The sequence below is a fragment of the Mustela lutreola genome, chromosome 2, assembly GCF_030435805.1.
Source record: "Mustela lutreola isolate mMusLut2 chromosome 2, mMusLut2.pri, whole genome shotgun sequence".
In the NCBI taxonomy this organism is placed as follows: domain Eukaryota; kingdom Metazoa; phylum Chordata; class Mammalia; order Carnivora; family Mustelidae; genus Mustela; species Mustela lutreola.
In genome coordinates this window covers 43,941,304-43,960,817 of record NC_081291.1, presented here as the reverse complement: position 1 = coordinate 43,960,817, position 19,514 = coordinate 43,941,304, and the positions used below count along the sequence as shown (strand labels likewise).

Below are 19,514 nucleotides of genomic sequence, written 5' to 3'. Positions count from 1 at the left end.
TTTAAATCAAAGTAAAGGTTCTCATTCTCCTCTTTTTAAGGCAATAACTTTAAATGACTCCACTGGTAATTATACACAGGAAATAGCTCACTCCTCTGGCCAAGGGAAATTTAAAGATGTAATCAATGGATTAATGCAACCCTATTTTATCATTCTTTAAAAGACCATCCAAGCAGTAAAAATAAAGCAAGAATGAGATCACATACACACGAGAAAGAGATGAAGATAGAACAAAAATGAAGTCCTATCTTAAGAGATGACTACATGGGTGATAGAAAATAAAATCTAGTCTCTCTACCAAGTGATGTAGATCATTTTCAATACAGCACAACACACAATCTTCAGTCAGCTCTAAATGAGAGGAAACACAGGCTCTTCCCCAGTACCTAGCAGAGGATTTGCCCTCCAATCTGCTTACCTGAATCCCACCCATCTTCCCAAGCCTACTCTGGATTCCCATTGTTAAAGGCCCACCTTAGGTATTCCCTCAGGTTCTCTCAGTACCACTGGCTGTCAGAGGTCCAGATAACACAGCCCCATCCTAAACTAGCAGCCAGCATATAAGTCCCTTTTTCTTTCTTTCCAAAGACTGTTCCCACATAGCTTCTGTCTAGAGATAGTCTGTGTGGCTGACTAATGCCAACCTACCAGCTATGTGTTTCTGTTCTTTTTTTTAAAATTATTTTTATTAGCATAGAAAGTATTATTTGCCCTGGGGTCTGTTCTTAAAATGAGTCCATAGTCCATGCAATAAAAGATGATCCTATATATTTGCCTATGTGTACCTGCCTTAGCAGTTCCCCAGGGAACCTGGCTAAAATATGCAGCTTCTTGACCACAAACTGCAGTAGTTTCTCTTCCTTTTTCTCCACATATTAAAGATGAGTAATTTTCTGCACAGCAATAAACTGATATGCAAGGAGGTTTAATACTTTACTTAATCACAGCCAGGATGCAGGTCTTCTGATCCTGAGTCGGTCCTTTTCCTATTGAATTATTATCTGAATCATTATGATACCTTGTATTTTGAATTTTCCTTTTTTTAAGTTGTTTTTTTTTTTTTGTTTTTTGTTTTTTGTTTTTTTTTTTTAAGAGCAGTTTTAGCTTTGCAGTAAAATCAAGAGAAAGGTACGGATTTCCCATGCATAGCTTCTCACGTTATCACCATTCCCACTGATAGTCCATTTTTTACAACTGAGGAATCCATATTGGCACATCATAATCATCATACTCACCCAGAGTCCATAGTTTACCTTTGGACTCACCTTCGGTGTTGTACATTCTTGGGATTTGGAAAGATATGGAATGACATGCATCCGTCATTGTAGTATCACACCAAGTATTCTCACTGACCTAACATCCTCTGTGCTCCACCTGTTTATTCTTCCCTCCTCAAACCCCTGGCAACTACTGATCTTTTCACCGTTTCCATAGTTTCATCTTTTCCAGAATATCATATAATGCAATCGCACAGTATGTAATCTCTCAAACAGGCTTCTTTCACTCAGTAGGATGCATTTAAAATCCCACCATTTTCTCTTCATGGCTTGATAGCTCATTTCTTTTTAGCACTGAATAATATCCCATTGTCCAGATGAACCCCAGTTGACTGATTCATTGACTTTAGAGTATCTTATTTGCTTCCAAGTGTTTGCAAATATGAATTATGACACTATACATTATAGTGTGCAGACTTTTGTATGGACATAAGTTTCAAGTCCTTTGAGAAAATATTAACAATAGTGATATTTGGATTGTATGGGAAAAGTATGTTCAGTACTGTAAGAAACCTCGAAAATGTTTTCTCAAGTGCCCATACTATTTTGCATTTCCGCTAGCAATGAAGAAGCATTCCTGCTGCTCCACATCCTAGCCAGCATTTGGTGTTAGTATTCCAGACTTTGGCCATTCTACTAGGCAGGTAGCAGCATCTCATTTTAATTTGCATTTTCCTGATGAAATAAGACGCGGAGAATCTTATCTTATGATATGTCTCTTAAGGTCTTTGATCCATTTTTCTATTGGAGTTGTTTTTTTATGAATTTTAATCACTGCTTGCATATTTTAGATAACAGTTCTTTATCAGATGTATATTTTGAAGGGATTTTCTCCTAGTCTATGGCTTGACATCTCATTCTGTTGGCATTGTCTTTTACAGTGCAGTTGTTTTTTTCTTTAATTTTAATGAAGTCCAGCGTATTATGTGTTTCTTCCACTGGTCTGCTCTTGTTTTATTGGAAAAGTCATGGCCACACCAAAGGTCACCTAGGTTTTCTATTTCCTTATCTTCTGGAAGTTTTATAATTCTCTGTTCTACAGTTGGGTCTATGGTACATTTTGAATTAATTTTGGGGAAGGGTGTAAGGTCTGTGTTTAGATTCATTAATTTTTTCTTTTTTTTTTTTTTTGTGGCTGTTCAATTGTTTCAGTACCATTTGTTGAAAAGACTATCTTTGGTTCGCTGTATTGCCTTAGATCCTTCACCATAATTTTCTTTTTGAACAAGTTTTTACTCCCTAAATAGACTGTACAGTTAAGTTTTTTGAGGCGTGGGATATAGGAGTTTTAAGACAATCTAAAGTCAGCTTGCCTTTTTTGTGTTCTGGCTCCCCCTTTTTGGGTGTGGTATATTGGAAGCACTTGCTTGATTTTCTTGTCAAATTTACATGTAAATGGGGATAATGGTAATAATAACAACATTGGTTGGTTTGGGAATTAAATTTTAAAATCTAACGAGAGCCCCCAAAATGGTAACTATCACTCTTGATTTCTTTGTATTCTCTAAGAATATCTACAACTCATAGGTACTTAGTAAATATGCTTTCTGACTTTATTTATTCTTAAGTCCTTAGTCTTTTCTTTGTAGTCTATGGGTATATTTATTAATATTATTAGTAAATTCAGCAAACCAATATGAAGTCCCTTAGCCAAATAACCTCTTTGCTTAAAAATAAAAATAAAAATAGGTATAAGCAAACTGCTTATTTGGCCAATCGACTTTCTGTTAGTTTGCTGATACCATATAAAGCAGCAGAAGAACTGAAGAGATATATTTATTTATTTATTTAAAGATTTTTTATTTTATTTATTTGGCAGAGAGAGAGATCACAAGTAGACAGAAAGGCAGACAGAGAGAGAGAGAGAAGCAGGCTCCCCACCGAGCAGGGAGCCCCATGTGGGGCTCCATCCCAGGACCTGAGCCGAAGGCAGAGGCTTAACCCACTGAGCCACCCAGGCGCCCCTGAAGAGATACATTTAAATTAATCTTACCAGAGTTAAGACTTGACTATATAGAGCAAACCTTAATCTTCTTTTGTACAATTCAATTCATGAAAGTGAAGGATTAACAAGGCCATCATGAAAACTTTGAAAGTTATTATGTGGATATGGACCCTGTTGGGGGTGGAGAGGGCATTCCTAATTAACTGATTCACAGAAAATACACCAATTATGCCTGTAATATTTTCTTAGCTCCAGACAAATAACGGTGTTTCTTTGGTGTCCTGAACTGAGTTCCATGAAGCACAGTGTGTTTAAATTTATATGTGCAATGGGAGGTGGGTAAAGCAGGAAGAGTAAAGACAAAAACCTACATGAAGGGGCATCACCGACTGGCAGCACAAATACATTCAATTTTGCTATGTCTTGTCAGAAAACATGTTTCTCTTGGTGCCTAGGGGAAAGCAGGCATGCATGGGTGCCCTTAGGTTGCCCCTTTCACACCATTCTCAACAAATGAGACGAACATCTATTTTAAACACATTAAATAATAATAAAGAAATGCTTTCCTAGAACTGATTAATGAAACATGATTTGGGGGTCATTACACAACTAACTGAAAGGGTTTACCTTGCAAAGAATTGTTTAGAAGTCCAACCGGCAGATTAAAATGGACTCAAACACCTTTTAATTTACATGGAAATAAAGACATCACTGATGCCAGTGTCTGATTTTTTTTTTTTTTTAATTTCTGGTTTTGGCAGTTGTATTTTATGCCTAATGTGTAATTAACTGGTGTGAACAGCCAATGTTTCAAAAGTTAAGTCCTTGGTTCAACTGTCCTAAACTCCAAAAGCAGAAACCAAGCATCAGATATTCAGACCTTAGAATTCATCAAAATGTAACTCCTTGTTCAATACGCCCAAATAATTTAAGCTCCAGCTTTGTAGTGGCTGACACACAACACAAACACAGATTCTGGGTGACTGAATTGTGACACAAATTAGGAGACAGCAGATAAGAGCAGTTGCTAAATAACATAATTATTTGGTGTCATGATGTGTCTTTATTCCGATCGCATGCCAGAGTGCGCTGCTAGGCTGATTCCCATGAAATGTGAAGGAAATGTGATTTAACATTAGCAAAACAGCATCAGATGGAAAGCTTAGCTAAATTAATCCAGTGTAAGAGGCCTAAGAGGAGTATTTAGCTGTTCAGTAGAAGAAGGGAAGAAAAGATAAAAGAAAGCAAAGCGTCTCCATTTGCTGCAGTATTTTGGGATGCTGGAGGAAACACAAAAGGGAATTAATACAGATTCAAATGCTAACATGCCTTACAACCCAAGCAAATCAAAAGAAAAGATGGGAAATTATAAAGCTGACAAAGGACAAAAAAATTTGTAACGTAGGACTTAAGAGATTTTTTTTTTTTTTTTAAAGTAGGCTCCTAAAATAACTACAGGAGAACCCATTGAAAACACAATGGGAGAGAGAGCTGTTTAGAAAGGAATGGAGAAGTCCAAACATTGTCAGAACTTTTGGCTACACTTCCATTACATTTATGATGATGAGACTATTGTGTGATTTTTGTGAGACTTTGGAAGTTTGCAAATGTAATGTTGTATCTGCAGCATACTTTGAGATAGACAAGATTCAAATTCAGCCCTGTGACCTTAAACCTGACCTATCCCTGAAGTCCTTGGTTTCCTTCAGGCATTAAAAAATAAAAAAACGTAAGGGACTTGGGCTGGAACATTTATGATTATCACCCCTTTTCATTTTAGCTCTGTCCTTTGTATATTTAGAATATGGTGTATCTGGGAAATGCTTTCCCTGCCATCTTGAATATGGTTTTGGTGATGGATGTGAGCGGAGTTTCCAATTCTGGATCCCTTTTGGCTATTGAATTATTATATTCTTCAAAGTCTATGGAACTAAGCTTGGCTGCTGCGAATGGGATACCAACTTGGATGTGACTCTTCGCTAACTTTAATGATTTCTTCTTCCTAATTATAATACATAATTTCATACCTAGATCATGTCCTTCATGGTACTTTGTGAGTTTATCCTTATTTATTAAATTTGCATATCTATGTCTATATGTCACCAAAAATTATATTGTATGTTACATTAAAAATCCAATCTGTCATTTGAATATTGTAGGTGTAGGAAGCTAAGCCACTAAGAGGACTGATTTATTTTATTGTTGCGAATTAAGTCTCCATCTATCAACACTATGACAAAATATAGACTTATCCTATACTTTTAATTGATGTAAAAGTAGAATTTGACTGTATATACCACTGTTTCGGGAAGAGTTGTAGTTTAAGCAACAACAACAAAAATGAACAAATAATGTGTATGGTATGTTGGTCTGCTTTTAGCTCCACAGACGGGAACTACATGATTTTGGAAAACTCAACTAAAGGCTTACATTGTGGTGTTGAAGATTACACAGAGCTTTGGAGTCAGAACCTCCTGGAATGGAATGCATTTCTGCTACTCACTAGCTGTGTGATTATAGGTGTGATGATGTGCTCGCTTCGGCAGCACATATACTAAGATTATAGGTGTGATGTTTGACTTTGCTAAGCCTTAGTTTTAACCACCTAAAAATACCAATAAATTTAATACTCCCTTCATAGGCAACTTGTAAAAAGTAAATGAAATGATGTATCTGAGATCTTAAAACAGTATTCATCCATGACTGGTCCTATAAGTTGATATTATTACTATGATTATGATTATTATTTGATGAGATTCAGGGTCAACAATGAGAAAGACAGATTTCTGACTGTATTGTGTAATTTGATCTAAGATAGAAAGAAAAAAAAATGTGTATAATTCAGTGTCTAAGCATCCCTAAGCAGTCAAAGAATCCACCATTGGATGGCTCACAAAATGATTTGTGTCTGTCCTTAGAGGAATCCTATCCTGCACTGAGGAAGGCAGGTACCTATCCACACCTTGCACCTGGCATCATGTAGGACACTGACTATGCAGTAAGACAGCCCACAGGAAAAAACAGGTCTTCCCACCTCTGTTTTATAGGAAAAATTCCTACATACCCTGCCAGTGCCAGCTGAGTTACCTCCAACCTGCTGAAGGCTTTCTGAACTCCTGTAGCGGAGTCAGTCCTCACCATCTTCTGTCTGTGATGACACACACCCCACTGCACTGGAGCTGTTGACCCGTCTGCGTCCCCCACGAGACTCGGAGCTCATTCACATTTATAAACCCAGAATTTTTTCACAAGGCCTGTCAAATTGGTTTGCAACTGTGCTTATAAATAAATGAATAGCTTGACAAGTCACACTTGAGAATCAGATTTGTCACTCCAAATCAGCAATTCTCTAACTGCGCTCTCAGGAGATCTAGGGCGTTCTTGGGGCACACCAAGGGCTGCTGGGAGGAAGGCAGCTGGTGGAGGCAGGGGGAGTGGGTGGGGCTTGGAGGGGGGCTCTGGTTTTCCCTCTAAAACAGGAGCCAGACTGGTTCAGTTTTAGCCTGTTTTATGAAATGGGCTCTAGCCTAAATTTCATTTGGAAGCAAAACAAAAACACAAACATCCCCCTGGACCCCAAACACAATTCTACTGAGGGGAAAAAAGAACAAAAGATAAAGGAAAATGGGAAATAATAGCCAGTGACTAAAAAAATGCTCCAACAAGCCTGACTCTTCACTGTGAAGATATCAACAAGACAGAATTTTACACAAGTGGTTTGGTTTTTACGTCTTCAACTGGATCATAATTTCTATAAGATAGCAATTCTATCCCTCCTATTTATTTCTATTGGTTTATTTTCCATATACCCATCAGCGTCTGTGAGGGGATGAGGGTGTAACACAGACCTGTGGAGCAAACGTTTTCTTTCTAAGCTAGGAGCATTGTACTTTAAGCAAATCAAGTAATCAGATCTCTCCTCAAAAGTCAAACTAGAACAAAAGGTCATTTGTATAAATTGCACTAATAACTGACCTTTTCTGTCTACAAAATTATTGCTGTTGAATATTTATGTAAACTTTGGAAGATATAAATGTCACTCAGAAATTAGAAGCAAACACTAAAGTAAGTAGATATTATTCCAAGGAACTGGAGTCATATTTTCAAAAAGTAGCTGAACTGAGGACTCATATCTCCTTGGCTGTGAGATAAGATGAAGAATCAAGCATTTTAATATAGGAAGCAAAGTTCTAGGGGGAAAGGAGATAAAATGAAGTTTCTATTTTTCAAATAATGTGTTTGCATCAAATCGGTGTTTTTCTAAGGGATATTCAAAAATCTCGGCTTCTCTTGAGAGCAGAGGGTGTGAACTTATGTTAAAAATGCAGATTTCTTGGGGTGCCTGGGTGGCTCAGTGGGTTAAGCCTCTGCCTTCGCTCAGATCATGATCTCAGGGTCCTGGGATCGAGCCCCGCGTCGGGAGGAAGCAGGGAGGCCTGCTTCCTCCTCTCTCTCCGCCTGCCTCTCTGCCTGCTTGTGATCTCAGTCAAATAAATAAAATCTTTAAAAAAAATAATGCAGATTCCTCAGCCCTGCTTCCTACCTACTGACTGAAAATCTTGGACATAGCTCTGAGAGCTGCATTTTTCACAAAGATCTTATGCATGATCAAGTTTGAAGCCTACTGATAAAGACTACGAATTCATAGCAACTCCATAACGAAGCTTATGAATTTCTCGTTTAAAAATACACTGAGTACAAGAATATAAGATGCCATTTATTTGTGAACTTTTTCACTTTGTCATATTTGCCCTTGGTTTAAAGCTATAGGATGTTATTACCCATCATTAAAATACTTTAAATAGAGAACTACAGCAATAACAGTCTAACCCAAGGCGGTAGTGGAAAAGAGCACACACCCAGCTGGGCAGGCTGAGTTTAAGGGCAGGCTTTACATCTTTAATGAACCGCAGCTTTTTCCGACCATGGCAGGCAGGTGGTTTTGCACGCATTGTGTTAAAGGGTCACTGCTCCAGATCGGTGGAGGCCAGTGGGGATAAAGAAAGGAAGATTGGATGCCAAGGGGAAAAAATGAGGGCAAGACTGACAGGGGCACCCAGGATTTCAGCTTGTTAAATCTTTGCGTGACAGAGGCAAGAGTATCAGCTGGCTCTTGACATCTTCAGCATGTATTCCCTTGGAAAGGCTCACCTTAACAAGGCTCTCAGGAGTTGAGTATGAACAATTTAAAATTTTATCACAAAGAGGCAGCACAGAAGGGAGATTGTAATAAGCCTGGCATTATGCAGACTGTCATTCTTCCTTAAACATGGGAACATATGGTTCATTTGCCTATTTGATACTCATGCTACCTGATGTACTAAGCACTATTACATTAAGTAGTTGGTGATACAAAATGAAATTAGGTTTATTTGCTTGTTCCATTAGGAAGCTTTGCAAGGAGGAGGAAGAGATGGAGAAGTCTGCTTGCTGGATGCTATGTTCTGGTTAAAGTGGCACTGAATGGACTTGTGGAGGGGATGCTTTCAAGGTTGAGCACTTGGGAGTAAAGGTAAAAGGAAAAGGAACAGTGGTGATTTAGAAAGCAGACAGTGAAAGATACATAGAGAAGGGTCGAACAGGAAGGGAACATCATATAACTGGCTCCCTTATATTCAGGCAGATGGACTTCCATTAGCTGACGCCCCACAAGTTCAGATGGTCATGAAAAGTCTCCAAGGAGAAAGAGGAATTGGAGCAAAGTGTTGGGCAATGGGCTATGCAACCAAAGGAACTACTTTGTCTAGCTCATTAGCAAAAAGTGGAAAGAAGACAAACTAATTTTTATTCTGCTCATCTTCTGTGTCACTCTGCTAAGCACTTTCAAATAGATCCTCCCAAGGGTACATTTTTACTCATGAAGAGAATAAAGATCAAATGACTTGCTCAGGAACCATCAATTCTTTCTTGGCACAGAGAACACCCGGTTCCCCTCTTTCATCCTTCTTTGTCTTCTTTCTCTCTCGTCTCTTCTTCCTCTCTCCACTGATTCACTGCCACCTTTCAACTCCCCTTGCTCTCCCCCCAGCCCTTTCCCACAGCTAACATTGTGTTCAGGAGGGAGGTCTCAAGGTGCTGGAGTAGCATGCACATGGTGGGCCTGCTAAATTTTGGGCTAGAAGGCAAAAGTACTGATAAGCACCACTATTAGATTTCCTACTATCTGAGGGGTTCATATGCTCCCATAAAGTACATGCATTGTGCCAAAGGTCCAGGGCCACACAGGGTTTAACAGTATCATTACTAAGGGATAAAGCACACAAGATTCATGGATTTGAGAAGGTCTGTTTGTAACTCTGCACCTGTCTCCACCATCTCTCTTTCTCTCTCTCTCTCTCTCTGTCTCTGCAACCCCAACTGGATAGAGGTAATAGAATTGGTCCTAGGGCACTCAGCAGTTTTTTAATATCAAATTGGGGAAATATGATCACATTTGGAGAACAAATGCCAAGAGATAGAACCTCTACTTTTCAGCTTGATATTTAGTGAATTAGAAAGCATCTTTGTATTTACCTCTTTGAAACTGCTAAGGTAAAAGTGGTAGAAACATAACCATATGTGACAACCGTGTTCCTCAGAAATGTATCTGCATATGAAAAGAAGTAGCCAGTGATGGGTATTAAGGAGGGCACGGATTGCATGGAGCGCTGGGTGTAATATGCAAACAATGAATCATGGAACACTACATCAAAAACTAATGATGTACTGTATGGTGACTAACATAACACAATTAAAAAAGAAAGGAAAGAAAAGAAGTATACTTTAATTTGGAGATGTATAACGTATCTGCTATACTGCTTGACATATAGAAGGTGCTTAAAATGGTTATTTTCATTACTAATGACCACTTGTCTGATATATAACTGGATTTTATTTTATTTTGTTTTGCTTTATTTTATTTTATCTTGGGACACGAGAAATGTGGTGAATGTTTTCTTTTTCTTTTCTGACAGATGAGGAAGAAATGTGGTAGATTACTTATTAATTCAGCTATCTTTCATTAATAGGAAAAACACTCTATCTCTTTATTTTTATTGCTCAGAGACTGTGCACTCTGACAAAATCTCAGGTGATTTAGGCATTGTATTTAATGCTGCCCGTCAGGGGACAACTTTGAGCTGTCTGTCCAGTGGGTTAACATTTCCTATTAAATTCAGGAGGTGAGCCCTGAACAGGCAGCCAGCAGTCACAGAGCACAAGGAGATAAATCTAGGCCTTTGATTGCTGTCAGTTCACTTGCTAAGTGGATCCACAAGGAAAAAAAAGAAGTGATTAATCAAACTTAGCAGATGTGGAATTGATTCCCTCAGTCCCGCAGAATGCCTTACAGAAATCAGCTTAATCTGTATTCATCTTGACTTTCAGTGGTCAAGTTTGTGGTTTTTACCTTGGCTGAAGAGGTAAGAATGTGTAACTGGGATTTACATAAAGATTAGCATCACAGGGGTGCCTGGGTGGCTCAGTGGGTTAAAGCCCCTGCCTTGGGCTCAGGTCATGATCCCAGGGTCCTGGGATGGAGCCCTGTATCTCTGCTCAGCAGGGAGCCTGCTTCCCCGCCCCCCCCCCACCCCTGCCTGCCTCACTGCCTACTTGTGATCTCTGTCTGTCAAATAAATAAATAAAATCTTTAAAAAAAGAAAATAGGATCACAGCAATAAAGGCAGCCAATGGCAGGAGAGTATACAGATCACCCAGCCTTTGTACACATGCTGTCTTTTCAGTGTCATACAACCATATGAGAGAGACAGGTACTATTTTCCCTGTTTTTCAAGTGATTTAACTGAGGACTACTGAAGTTAAAGGACTTGCTAGAATTTATCAATGATATGAGAAGTAGGGTTGGGACTTGAACCCAGATCATCTGAGTCCCAATAACTAAAAAAAAAAAAAAAAAAAGTTTTCTTATGGAAGGAGAATATGTCTCACATTCTTGACTAGCTTAACATTTTACTCACAATAGCTAGTTTAGTATTTGGAACATAAAAGGTGTTCATTAAATATTCATAGAATGAGCACATCACGGGCCTATAAATTATTAAGTAAGTTTTGTCTTAAGTCAGGTAGATACAAACAAAGCAAAGTAAATTTTAACCTTCATTAATTTAGCAACACAGAAAATGTTTATTGAATGTCTATTATATCCCGGATTGGAGCTGGGTGCTGGGTCTGTGATGGTGAAGGAGAGTGGGGCTCACTAGGCTGTCTTGTTTGCTACAGTTCAGCTGCCAGGGTTCTCTAACCAATCAGATCGTTTGGGCTGTTTTGACAATTTATAGCAATTACAATTGTCTGGCTCAATCACTTGGTCACCTGAGGAAATCGGTGAAATATATATAAAATTATAACTGTGATAGGAGCTGCAATTTTAACCTGGCACACTAATGTTTTACATTGATTTCTAATATATAATCTCTATGCTGGCAGTCACTGCATGGGGATAGTGTTTAAATAAATCCAGAAAACAGCGACCTCAAAAGAAACAACAACAACAAAAAAAACCCCCAAAACCAAGATTATGCTAGTGATTTTATCCAAGGTCAGGTCACTCATCAGTGATAGAACTGGGATCAAAATTCCTGTTTTCTAACTCCCAAGGCAGGGCTTTTTGCAACACACCCCCGTTTTCCCCGTAGGAACATGCCTTTGCTACTAGAGATGCTATTGCTAAATAACTTGTAGTACCAAAAGAATGAGGTGATGCCATAAGACCATACATTCCCAGCAGGAAACCAGGCAGCCTTTGAACTCTGTAATGCTATCCACCTATTTTTAGTTGTAGGAAAATTTTTCTCCTTGGACAGCATGCCATGAATACAGGCATTTACAAAAACAGAAATCATAAAACAGTCAAGACTTCAATTGTTGCATGCAGACCCATTAGAAACATGTTAATTTCTCTCAGAATTGTTGCTTGACTTAAATTACCAATACATGAAATTAGGTTAAATCATGTGAAAATAGCCCTTCAAAAAATAAAGAATCAAATATGTTTTCCATTATCTGTTGAGTGGAAAAAATCTGGCAACAGAGATGGGCAACTTGGCATAGAGTCCAAGCTTTATCATTTACTACCTAGGTGATGTATCCTGTCTCAATCCACGTAAGAGTGGAGGAAATTGTCAAAATATATATATTGCCACTATTTTTTTTATAAGTAGATAATACAGTAAGATTACTTTGAATAGGCTTCTTTAGAGTCCTTTCAACCATCTCTAGGTAGTTACCCTTTATTGAAAGCAAGAGGTAGTGACAATGAAATTTCAAAGTAGACAGGACCATATAGAAGTTTTATAACAGAAAGTTAAAATGTGCGTTTTCCCACATGGGTATTTCCAAGGTCAAGAACTAAAAATTATTCCTACCTGGAATCATTGTAAATATTTAAGTGGTTTCCATTTGTGACTCTTTAAATCCTTCTACGTATACAACTGTGTCATGTTTTAACGAGATATGAGAGGGTAGGAATTCCATTTATTTTTCTGCTTAAGTGAAATAAGCAGTGTGGCGTTTAAAAATGTATATTGGGACTCAATGTTCTGTCTTTGAGTTTAGGACCTGGTTCTATAAAATTCCTTCTTTCTTTCCTCTCCTAGCTCCCTCCTTTCTTTCCTTCTTTTCTTTTTATCACAACTCTAATTTTTACCTTCAATGTCTTTGGAAATCGCTACGATTAGACGACAAAAAAAGCCATTAAGTCAACACAAACTGAAGCCCAGGTGCTGCATTTCCCAGTAAGCAGCATGAAACCATGCACTTAATGAAACCATCAGGTCAGAAGGCAATAGAAGAGGGGACAGGACAGAAATCATGCAGAGACACAAAGTCTCACCGAACTGGCTGTGTGACCTTTGCAAATTACTGCTTAAGGTAATCTATAACTGGCAGAGATATACCTCTGTAATTACCATGTACTTTGGGGCTTAACTTTATTTTATTTCCAATTTTTTAAGATGCATGTTCAGGAGATAATTTTGTTTGTTTGTTTATTTTCTTTTGTTGAGACCTGTAACGAAGTCCTATAGCAGTGAGAGAACAGAATTACAGAAGAAGCATCTGTGAATAGAAATCGCACAGATCACTCCTTTAATTATAGTGAGACAATGCTTAATCTGATATGCTGTGAGTGACTATTCACACGCTGAAAAAAGATCCCAATTCATTCTATGTGGGGCAAAGCAAAACATAAACCTAAAAAGCCATTTTAAAAGCAGTTTTCCTCATACTCTACAAAACTATTTTCCTCTCTTTTTCGTATTTTATTCCAATCCTCTTTCCTCTCTTTCTCCTCCCCACATATACTGTGTTTGAGTTTTTAAAGGTTATAGAAAGTAAACAGCAGTCTTTCCTGCTTAGTTGTGGACCTTCAGTCACTTTAGGAAACAAAGTAATCAATTTATCTCAACTCTCAGTACAGACCGCGGTTTGATACTGTGCTATCTCTTGGGTTGTCCGGTTCTACCGCAGTGTGTTCAAGCCTCAATTCTATTTCAGCAATCAAAGAGGAAACATCTAAGAGGAATCCATATCCAAAGCTCCTGAGAATGCTTGCAATGATCTCCTCTGCACCGCGGAAGGAGCCCAATCAGGGCCAGGGCAACAGATTTCCCTTCATCTGTCCTTTCTCCTTAGCTCTGAAGCTTCTGTTCTTCGGTCTCAAGGTGTCTCCTCTAGAAGAGCTTTTCTCTAAAGCTGGTGACATCTCTTACATATTCAAACTTTTTTTTTTTTTTTTTTGACACATTCATTCATTCCACGGATATTTTTGAGTTTGGGTTCTATGCCAAAGGCATACAGCACGTGCAGATAAATTTGACAAAATCCCTGTCCTGGGAAAAACTTCAGTGTAAGGCTATAGAGACCACTGGAGACAGAAGACAATAAGGGAAGAGAGTGCCCTAGAAAGGTCTTTCTTTGGTGTATCTTGTCATGTCAGGAGAGGGTCTCCGAGGCACCAGATATAACTCCGATAGCCCTCTATACAGCCAGCACCATTTGTTTTAACCTCCTTTTCTCTCCCCCTTAACCATAAAAGCAGTCCTAGGTCAGAAATAACAAGATGGTGTCTCTGCATCCAGTCTTTGGGCATTTTTACTGGCTCAGAAAATTCAATGCCAACACCCCGGTTTCTAGTTTTTCTTGAAATGTTTGAAGTTCTACAACCCTGTCTGAAGTTCTACCCTCCCACAAAACAACATGTGCCTGAATTTGGAGTGACTATGTAGTTTTGGTGCAGAATTCACTCTCCTGGCCATCACAGCTTTGTCTTGTAAGATTGGCAGACTGCCATTTCTCATCACACTTCAGCTGTCCCTTCTTTTACCTGGCCTGCCTTGTTTGTTGATGCTACCTTCCTGGTCAGGGACGCATGGGAGTTAATGGTACATATAATGCTGGCAAAGAGCTCACTGAAACATTTTCACATCTTCAGCACAATGTCTCATCTCATTCCACTGTGCATCTGATCACACAGTAGTGCACGTGGATCATTACAATAGAGCTCAACTACCCACTAGTCATCTCTAGGTGTACAAGGTTCTCCAGTACAACTCAATGAAATATATTCTAAGTAGAGAAAAACACCTGTTTTGCTCTATCTAAACTCTCCTAGAAAACATGCCAGTGCTGATCCAGGATTTCTCAATCACATCCAGAATAGACGGAAACCTCTCTTCTTTCTCTACAGGAACCTCTCTACATTTTTTTCATGTGGTGAATTCATTTTGTCATGGGGCGAACACCTGTGTGACTATTTAAAAACCACAACACCAGGTGTGTGAATATAAGTGTCTCTCTCTTTTGTGTAATGCTCTTCTCACTGATTTCTCAGCAGGCTGGGTCAGGAAAAATCTTCAAGCTGAATATAGAAAAAGGTCTTAAAGGATTTTTAAAAATATATTACAAGTGCATGCACTAAATATATTGCAACAAAATTATACAAATAGGCCTTAAGTTTATAAGGTTCTTTAGTTTTTGCTACCATGTGGAAATGTTTAGTATCTGTGAGTACCCAGTTTTAGGTTTATCATAAGGGAGAGAATTTTAGAAGACTTAAGATTTGGAAGACACTGTACCACAAAATAGTACAAAATAGAACAAAAAAGAGCTTTATTTACCTTTTGCTTTGTCTCAGGCTCTCCATTCCTCTTTTCCAGGAGATAGTTGCCCTAGGAAAGGCATTTGGCTTGCATTCGATAGTAATATCCCCACCAACTTGAACAACTGAATTTTTTTTAATGGGAATTTTAGAGAAATCAGGAGCTGAGGCTAAAAACAAAATTAAAAACAAAATTGTTGAGTTACATCCTTAATTAACATGTGGTAATGTGATGTGGTATACAAGACAAAATTTAATATTTGTACCCAGAACTCTCAAACTATTTTGCTCACACTGTTCTAGGGCCAGTTACCAACTTGGCATTTTGGAGTTCTATTTTTCATTTGAAAAATGAAGATGACAACAGATAGCACCTCAGAAATTCACTGTGGAGATTAAATGATACAATATCTGTGAAGAAGCATAGCATACTGCCTGGCACAGAATACGTATTCAATAAATGAAATCTGTTTTTGTTTTGGTATAAGTCATTGGCATTAACAAAAGCCAGGTGGACTGAGGGAAGAAGCGAGTTACAAAGAGTCACATTCTTAACAGTGTTTATAGTAAAGAGGGTGAAGATGGTTCTGAAGAGCCAGAGGGGGGATCTGAACCCTGATTAGGGAAATCACCATATCTATTCCAGTCAAAGTAATGATCTTAAATATGAAATATAGAATAGCAATGAATTAGATCATGAATACTCTATCACTATGTCAGATTTCTTCAGGCAAACCTTTAACCGGCAAACCTTTAACCAGCAAAATGGAAATACTCTGCCTTCTGTAGAAGTAGGCAGGCTGAGCAGAAATTAAGAAAAAAAAAAAAGTCTTTGTCAGTTTCAACTTTGTCCCCATTCGATAAATGTTGAACAGATACTAGTTCATGAGAGTGAGAAATTATTAGACTGCTCTGAGTTTTTCCAGCTTCATAAATGGGGGAACCCATGTGTCTAATCCCCATCCCTAGTCTAAAGTCTAATTGAGCTGAAATTCTCTCAGATATGCCAAACTCTTTTGTCTCTGGACATTTCAAGTATTGTTTCTTTGCCCTTCCACAGACCTGTGTGTGCTTTTTTTTCAGATCTCAGCTTAAAGAGAACATCCTCAATTTAGGGTTATATTCAACTTGCCATGTAGTCTGACAACAACTACTCAATTATTGACTGTAATAATCATATTTTAAATTTTAGGTTTCTTTTCTCAGTGAAGCTATAGGTTCTATGAAAGTAAAGATCACTTAAGTATTGATAATTATATTTTCAGTGCTTAGTACACATAAATGTTCAATAAATAGTAGTGATTCAAAGAATAAACAAATCAATGACCATTGTCCAACAGCTCTTGAACCCTTGCCTCTTTGCTGGCTCTGTCCTCTCTTTCCTCTCCTTTTTTCCTACCATGAAGAAAAATCTGTGACTAAAGACACTAATGGTTATTTATTGTGACAGATACCACTTAGATTATCATTCTCAAACGGCTTCGATCCCCAATTTTTCACTACCAGGACTTATCTGCCCAGCTTTCTTTGAGGTCTGGATGATCATGTGGCAGGGTTCTAGTCACTGGCATAGAAGGATTTTACTGTAAGGATGGAAGACGATTTTGCATTTTCTAATGAGAGGTATAAATTTGGTCACTTTTGTCCCTACCTTCCCCTTCTCCTTTAAGTAGGAACTTTATTTCTGTAGCAATAGCAGTCATCCCCTCAAGGCTATACGCATGAGGGAAAAGTGTAAAGAAGAACATCATCAATCACAGTCGCATGGCTCAGCTACCACCCCTGAACTTCTTGTTAAGAAAAAAAAAATAAATACCTGCTTAAATCATTATAAATTGAGATTTTCCTTTCTTTTCTTTAATTGGCAGGTGAAAACATTTTTTTTTTTTTTTTAATTTGAGAAAGAGAGACAGAGATATAGTGAAGTGGGAGGGAGCATGAGCAGGGAGGAAAGAAAGAAGGAGAGAGCCCAATGTGGGGCTGCATCCCAGGACCCTGGGATCATGAACTGAGCCGAAGGCAGCCATTTAACAGGCTGAGCCATCCAGGCACCCCAGGTGAAAACATTTCTAATGGAAAATTTTGAACTGTACTCAAAACATCATGTGCTAGGATCAGCTTTGGAGGAGACCTTTTCTGGTTTGCATGTACCCAAAAGTGGGCTTCTCTGGAAGTCCTAATGTATTGCTCAAGTAGAATAATAATTATGATCCTGCATTTTTTTAAGTTAATTTAAACATTTCCCATTATGTCAAGGGAAAGCAATCTCTAATTTACAGAAAAATTGGATTCATATTATGTATAATTATAGCTTGCTAAAATGTCATTTTGAATTTTTTGGTTATAAGTGAATGACTTACCTAATACTCTCAATTCTGCATTTGCATAAATTATCCGATATTTGTTTTCTGCAACACACTGGTAGACACCCGAATCTGACACATTCAACATAGTTATGTTAAGTGTCCCATTTTCTATTTGAATTCTTTCCTAATAAAAGAAAGGTCATGTAAAAATGCTAGTATGTTAATGTAGGCATTCTCTTAACCAGAATACATTATTAAACATTTGTGCATATCTACAAGATAGAATATTTTCGTGTATGAGAGCTGATGTTTATGAAGATGAAACTTAATATCCTGTAAGATTCTCAGCAGCTTTTTGAAGTTAAAAAAAAGAAACATCCTTCATATAATTTTAATGGTTAGTATATTTTATGTTATCTCATTTCTTTGAAAATTGGCATTGTCTGCATAGAGTATATGTTACCGTTCTATTATGAGGTATATAAAATAATTTGGAAGATTGTACCATTCCAATTATTCTAGAAAATATGGTCAATAATAATGCTAGACAAGAATATAATGGTTAGAAATTCCCTTGGCTTTCCATCATAAGGTCTCCAAAAGACTTGAAATGTGATGACTTGATAATGTTCTAATTGAGTCATAAGTTGGAGAAGCTAAATTCTCCTTTTCTGCAGCCTGCCATAGTATGCTTAAACAGCCAAAAATCTGTTACAGAGTCCCATTTGGAGGATAGAAATACAATTTTGAGTGCACATAATGAAATAGTTTAATAGAGCAAATATAATTTAAAAAAATATTTCAGTATACCTATTACCATCCCTTAAAGATAATAAAAGTAGGCTGGAGGAAACAGAAAAGGCTCTATGCAAAAGGTATTCAGGAAGAAAATCCCACTAAAACCAAAACAAAGAACAGCGTTATATTCAGCTTCTAAACACCAGATGTTCTTTGTGTCCCTAGCTGTGCCTACAAATACAAAGTAAAAGGGAGAATTAACACAATTATTTGGATAATTTGATGAAAAAAAAAATCTGTCTCATTTTCAGTATACTCTAGAACAAAAGTATAATTTAGGCTGAAAATGTGGATAACTGCCTCAGTTCTCCACTTCCTATGGGTTTAGAGTCATTAGTTTTCAGAAAAGCAAGATACTGGATAATGTTTAAGATCTTGGATCCTGTAATCAGACTACGTTTAGAATACAAATTCTAACAATTACTAGCTACTCTGTGACTTTGGGCAAGTGACTTAACCTCTCTGAAACCAATCTTCATCATCTATAGAAGAAATAATACTAGCATCTCTCTTACAAAATTGTCACGAGGATACAATAAGATAATGCATGGAAAAATATGTGCACAGGACCTGGAACATACAAGACTTTGGTGGATGTTAATTATGATGACAATGATCCTGATAATGATGATGGTGATATCTGGATGTGAATCTATCACTGACTAGTGTGTAACCTTAAGCTTGTCTTCTCTACCCTTAATTTTTCTCATTTGAACAATGGAGATAATATTAATAGCTACTTTTATTAAATATAATATAAATTAGTATATATGAAGAGTATACTACATTTCCTAACACTGACTAAGCATTCTGAAAACATTAATTGTTGCTGGTAGTAACAAAATTTCCCTAGGAGAATAGGTGAATTTTTAATATTAGCATTGACACTTACCTGTGGATTGAGGCGTTCACCATTCTTTAACCAGGTGTACCAAGGATTTGGCTTTCCACTAGCTTTGCATTCCCAAAACAAGTTGTCATAGATAGACAGGTATGTATTTTGGATTTTTTGTTCCCATTCGGGTGGGGCTGTTTCAAAAATAGACAAGAACAACTACTTCGTAAGTCAATTATCCAAAATACTGTGCAACATT

At 37.6% G+C, this 19,514-nt stretch overlaps 1 protein-coding gene across 1 annotated transcript in view; it reads right to left on the bottom strand.

Annotated features, from left to right (window-relative positions):
- LOC131824148 (contactin-6-like) overlaps positions 1–19,514 on the bottom strand; it is a 305,999-nt gene that overhangs the window by 55,324 nt on the left and 231,161 nt on the right. The window contains 3 exon segments of the mRNA XM_059161537.1: positions 15,336–15,486; positions 17,677–17,806; positions 19,313–19,449. Of these exon segments, the coding sequence (XP_059017520.1) occupies positions 15,336–15,486; positions 17,677–17,806; positions 19,313–19,449 (418 nt within the window).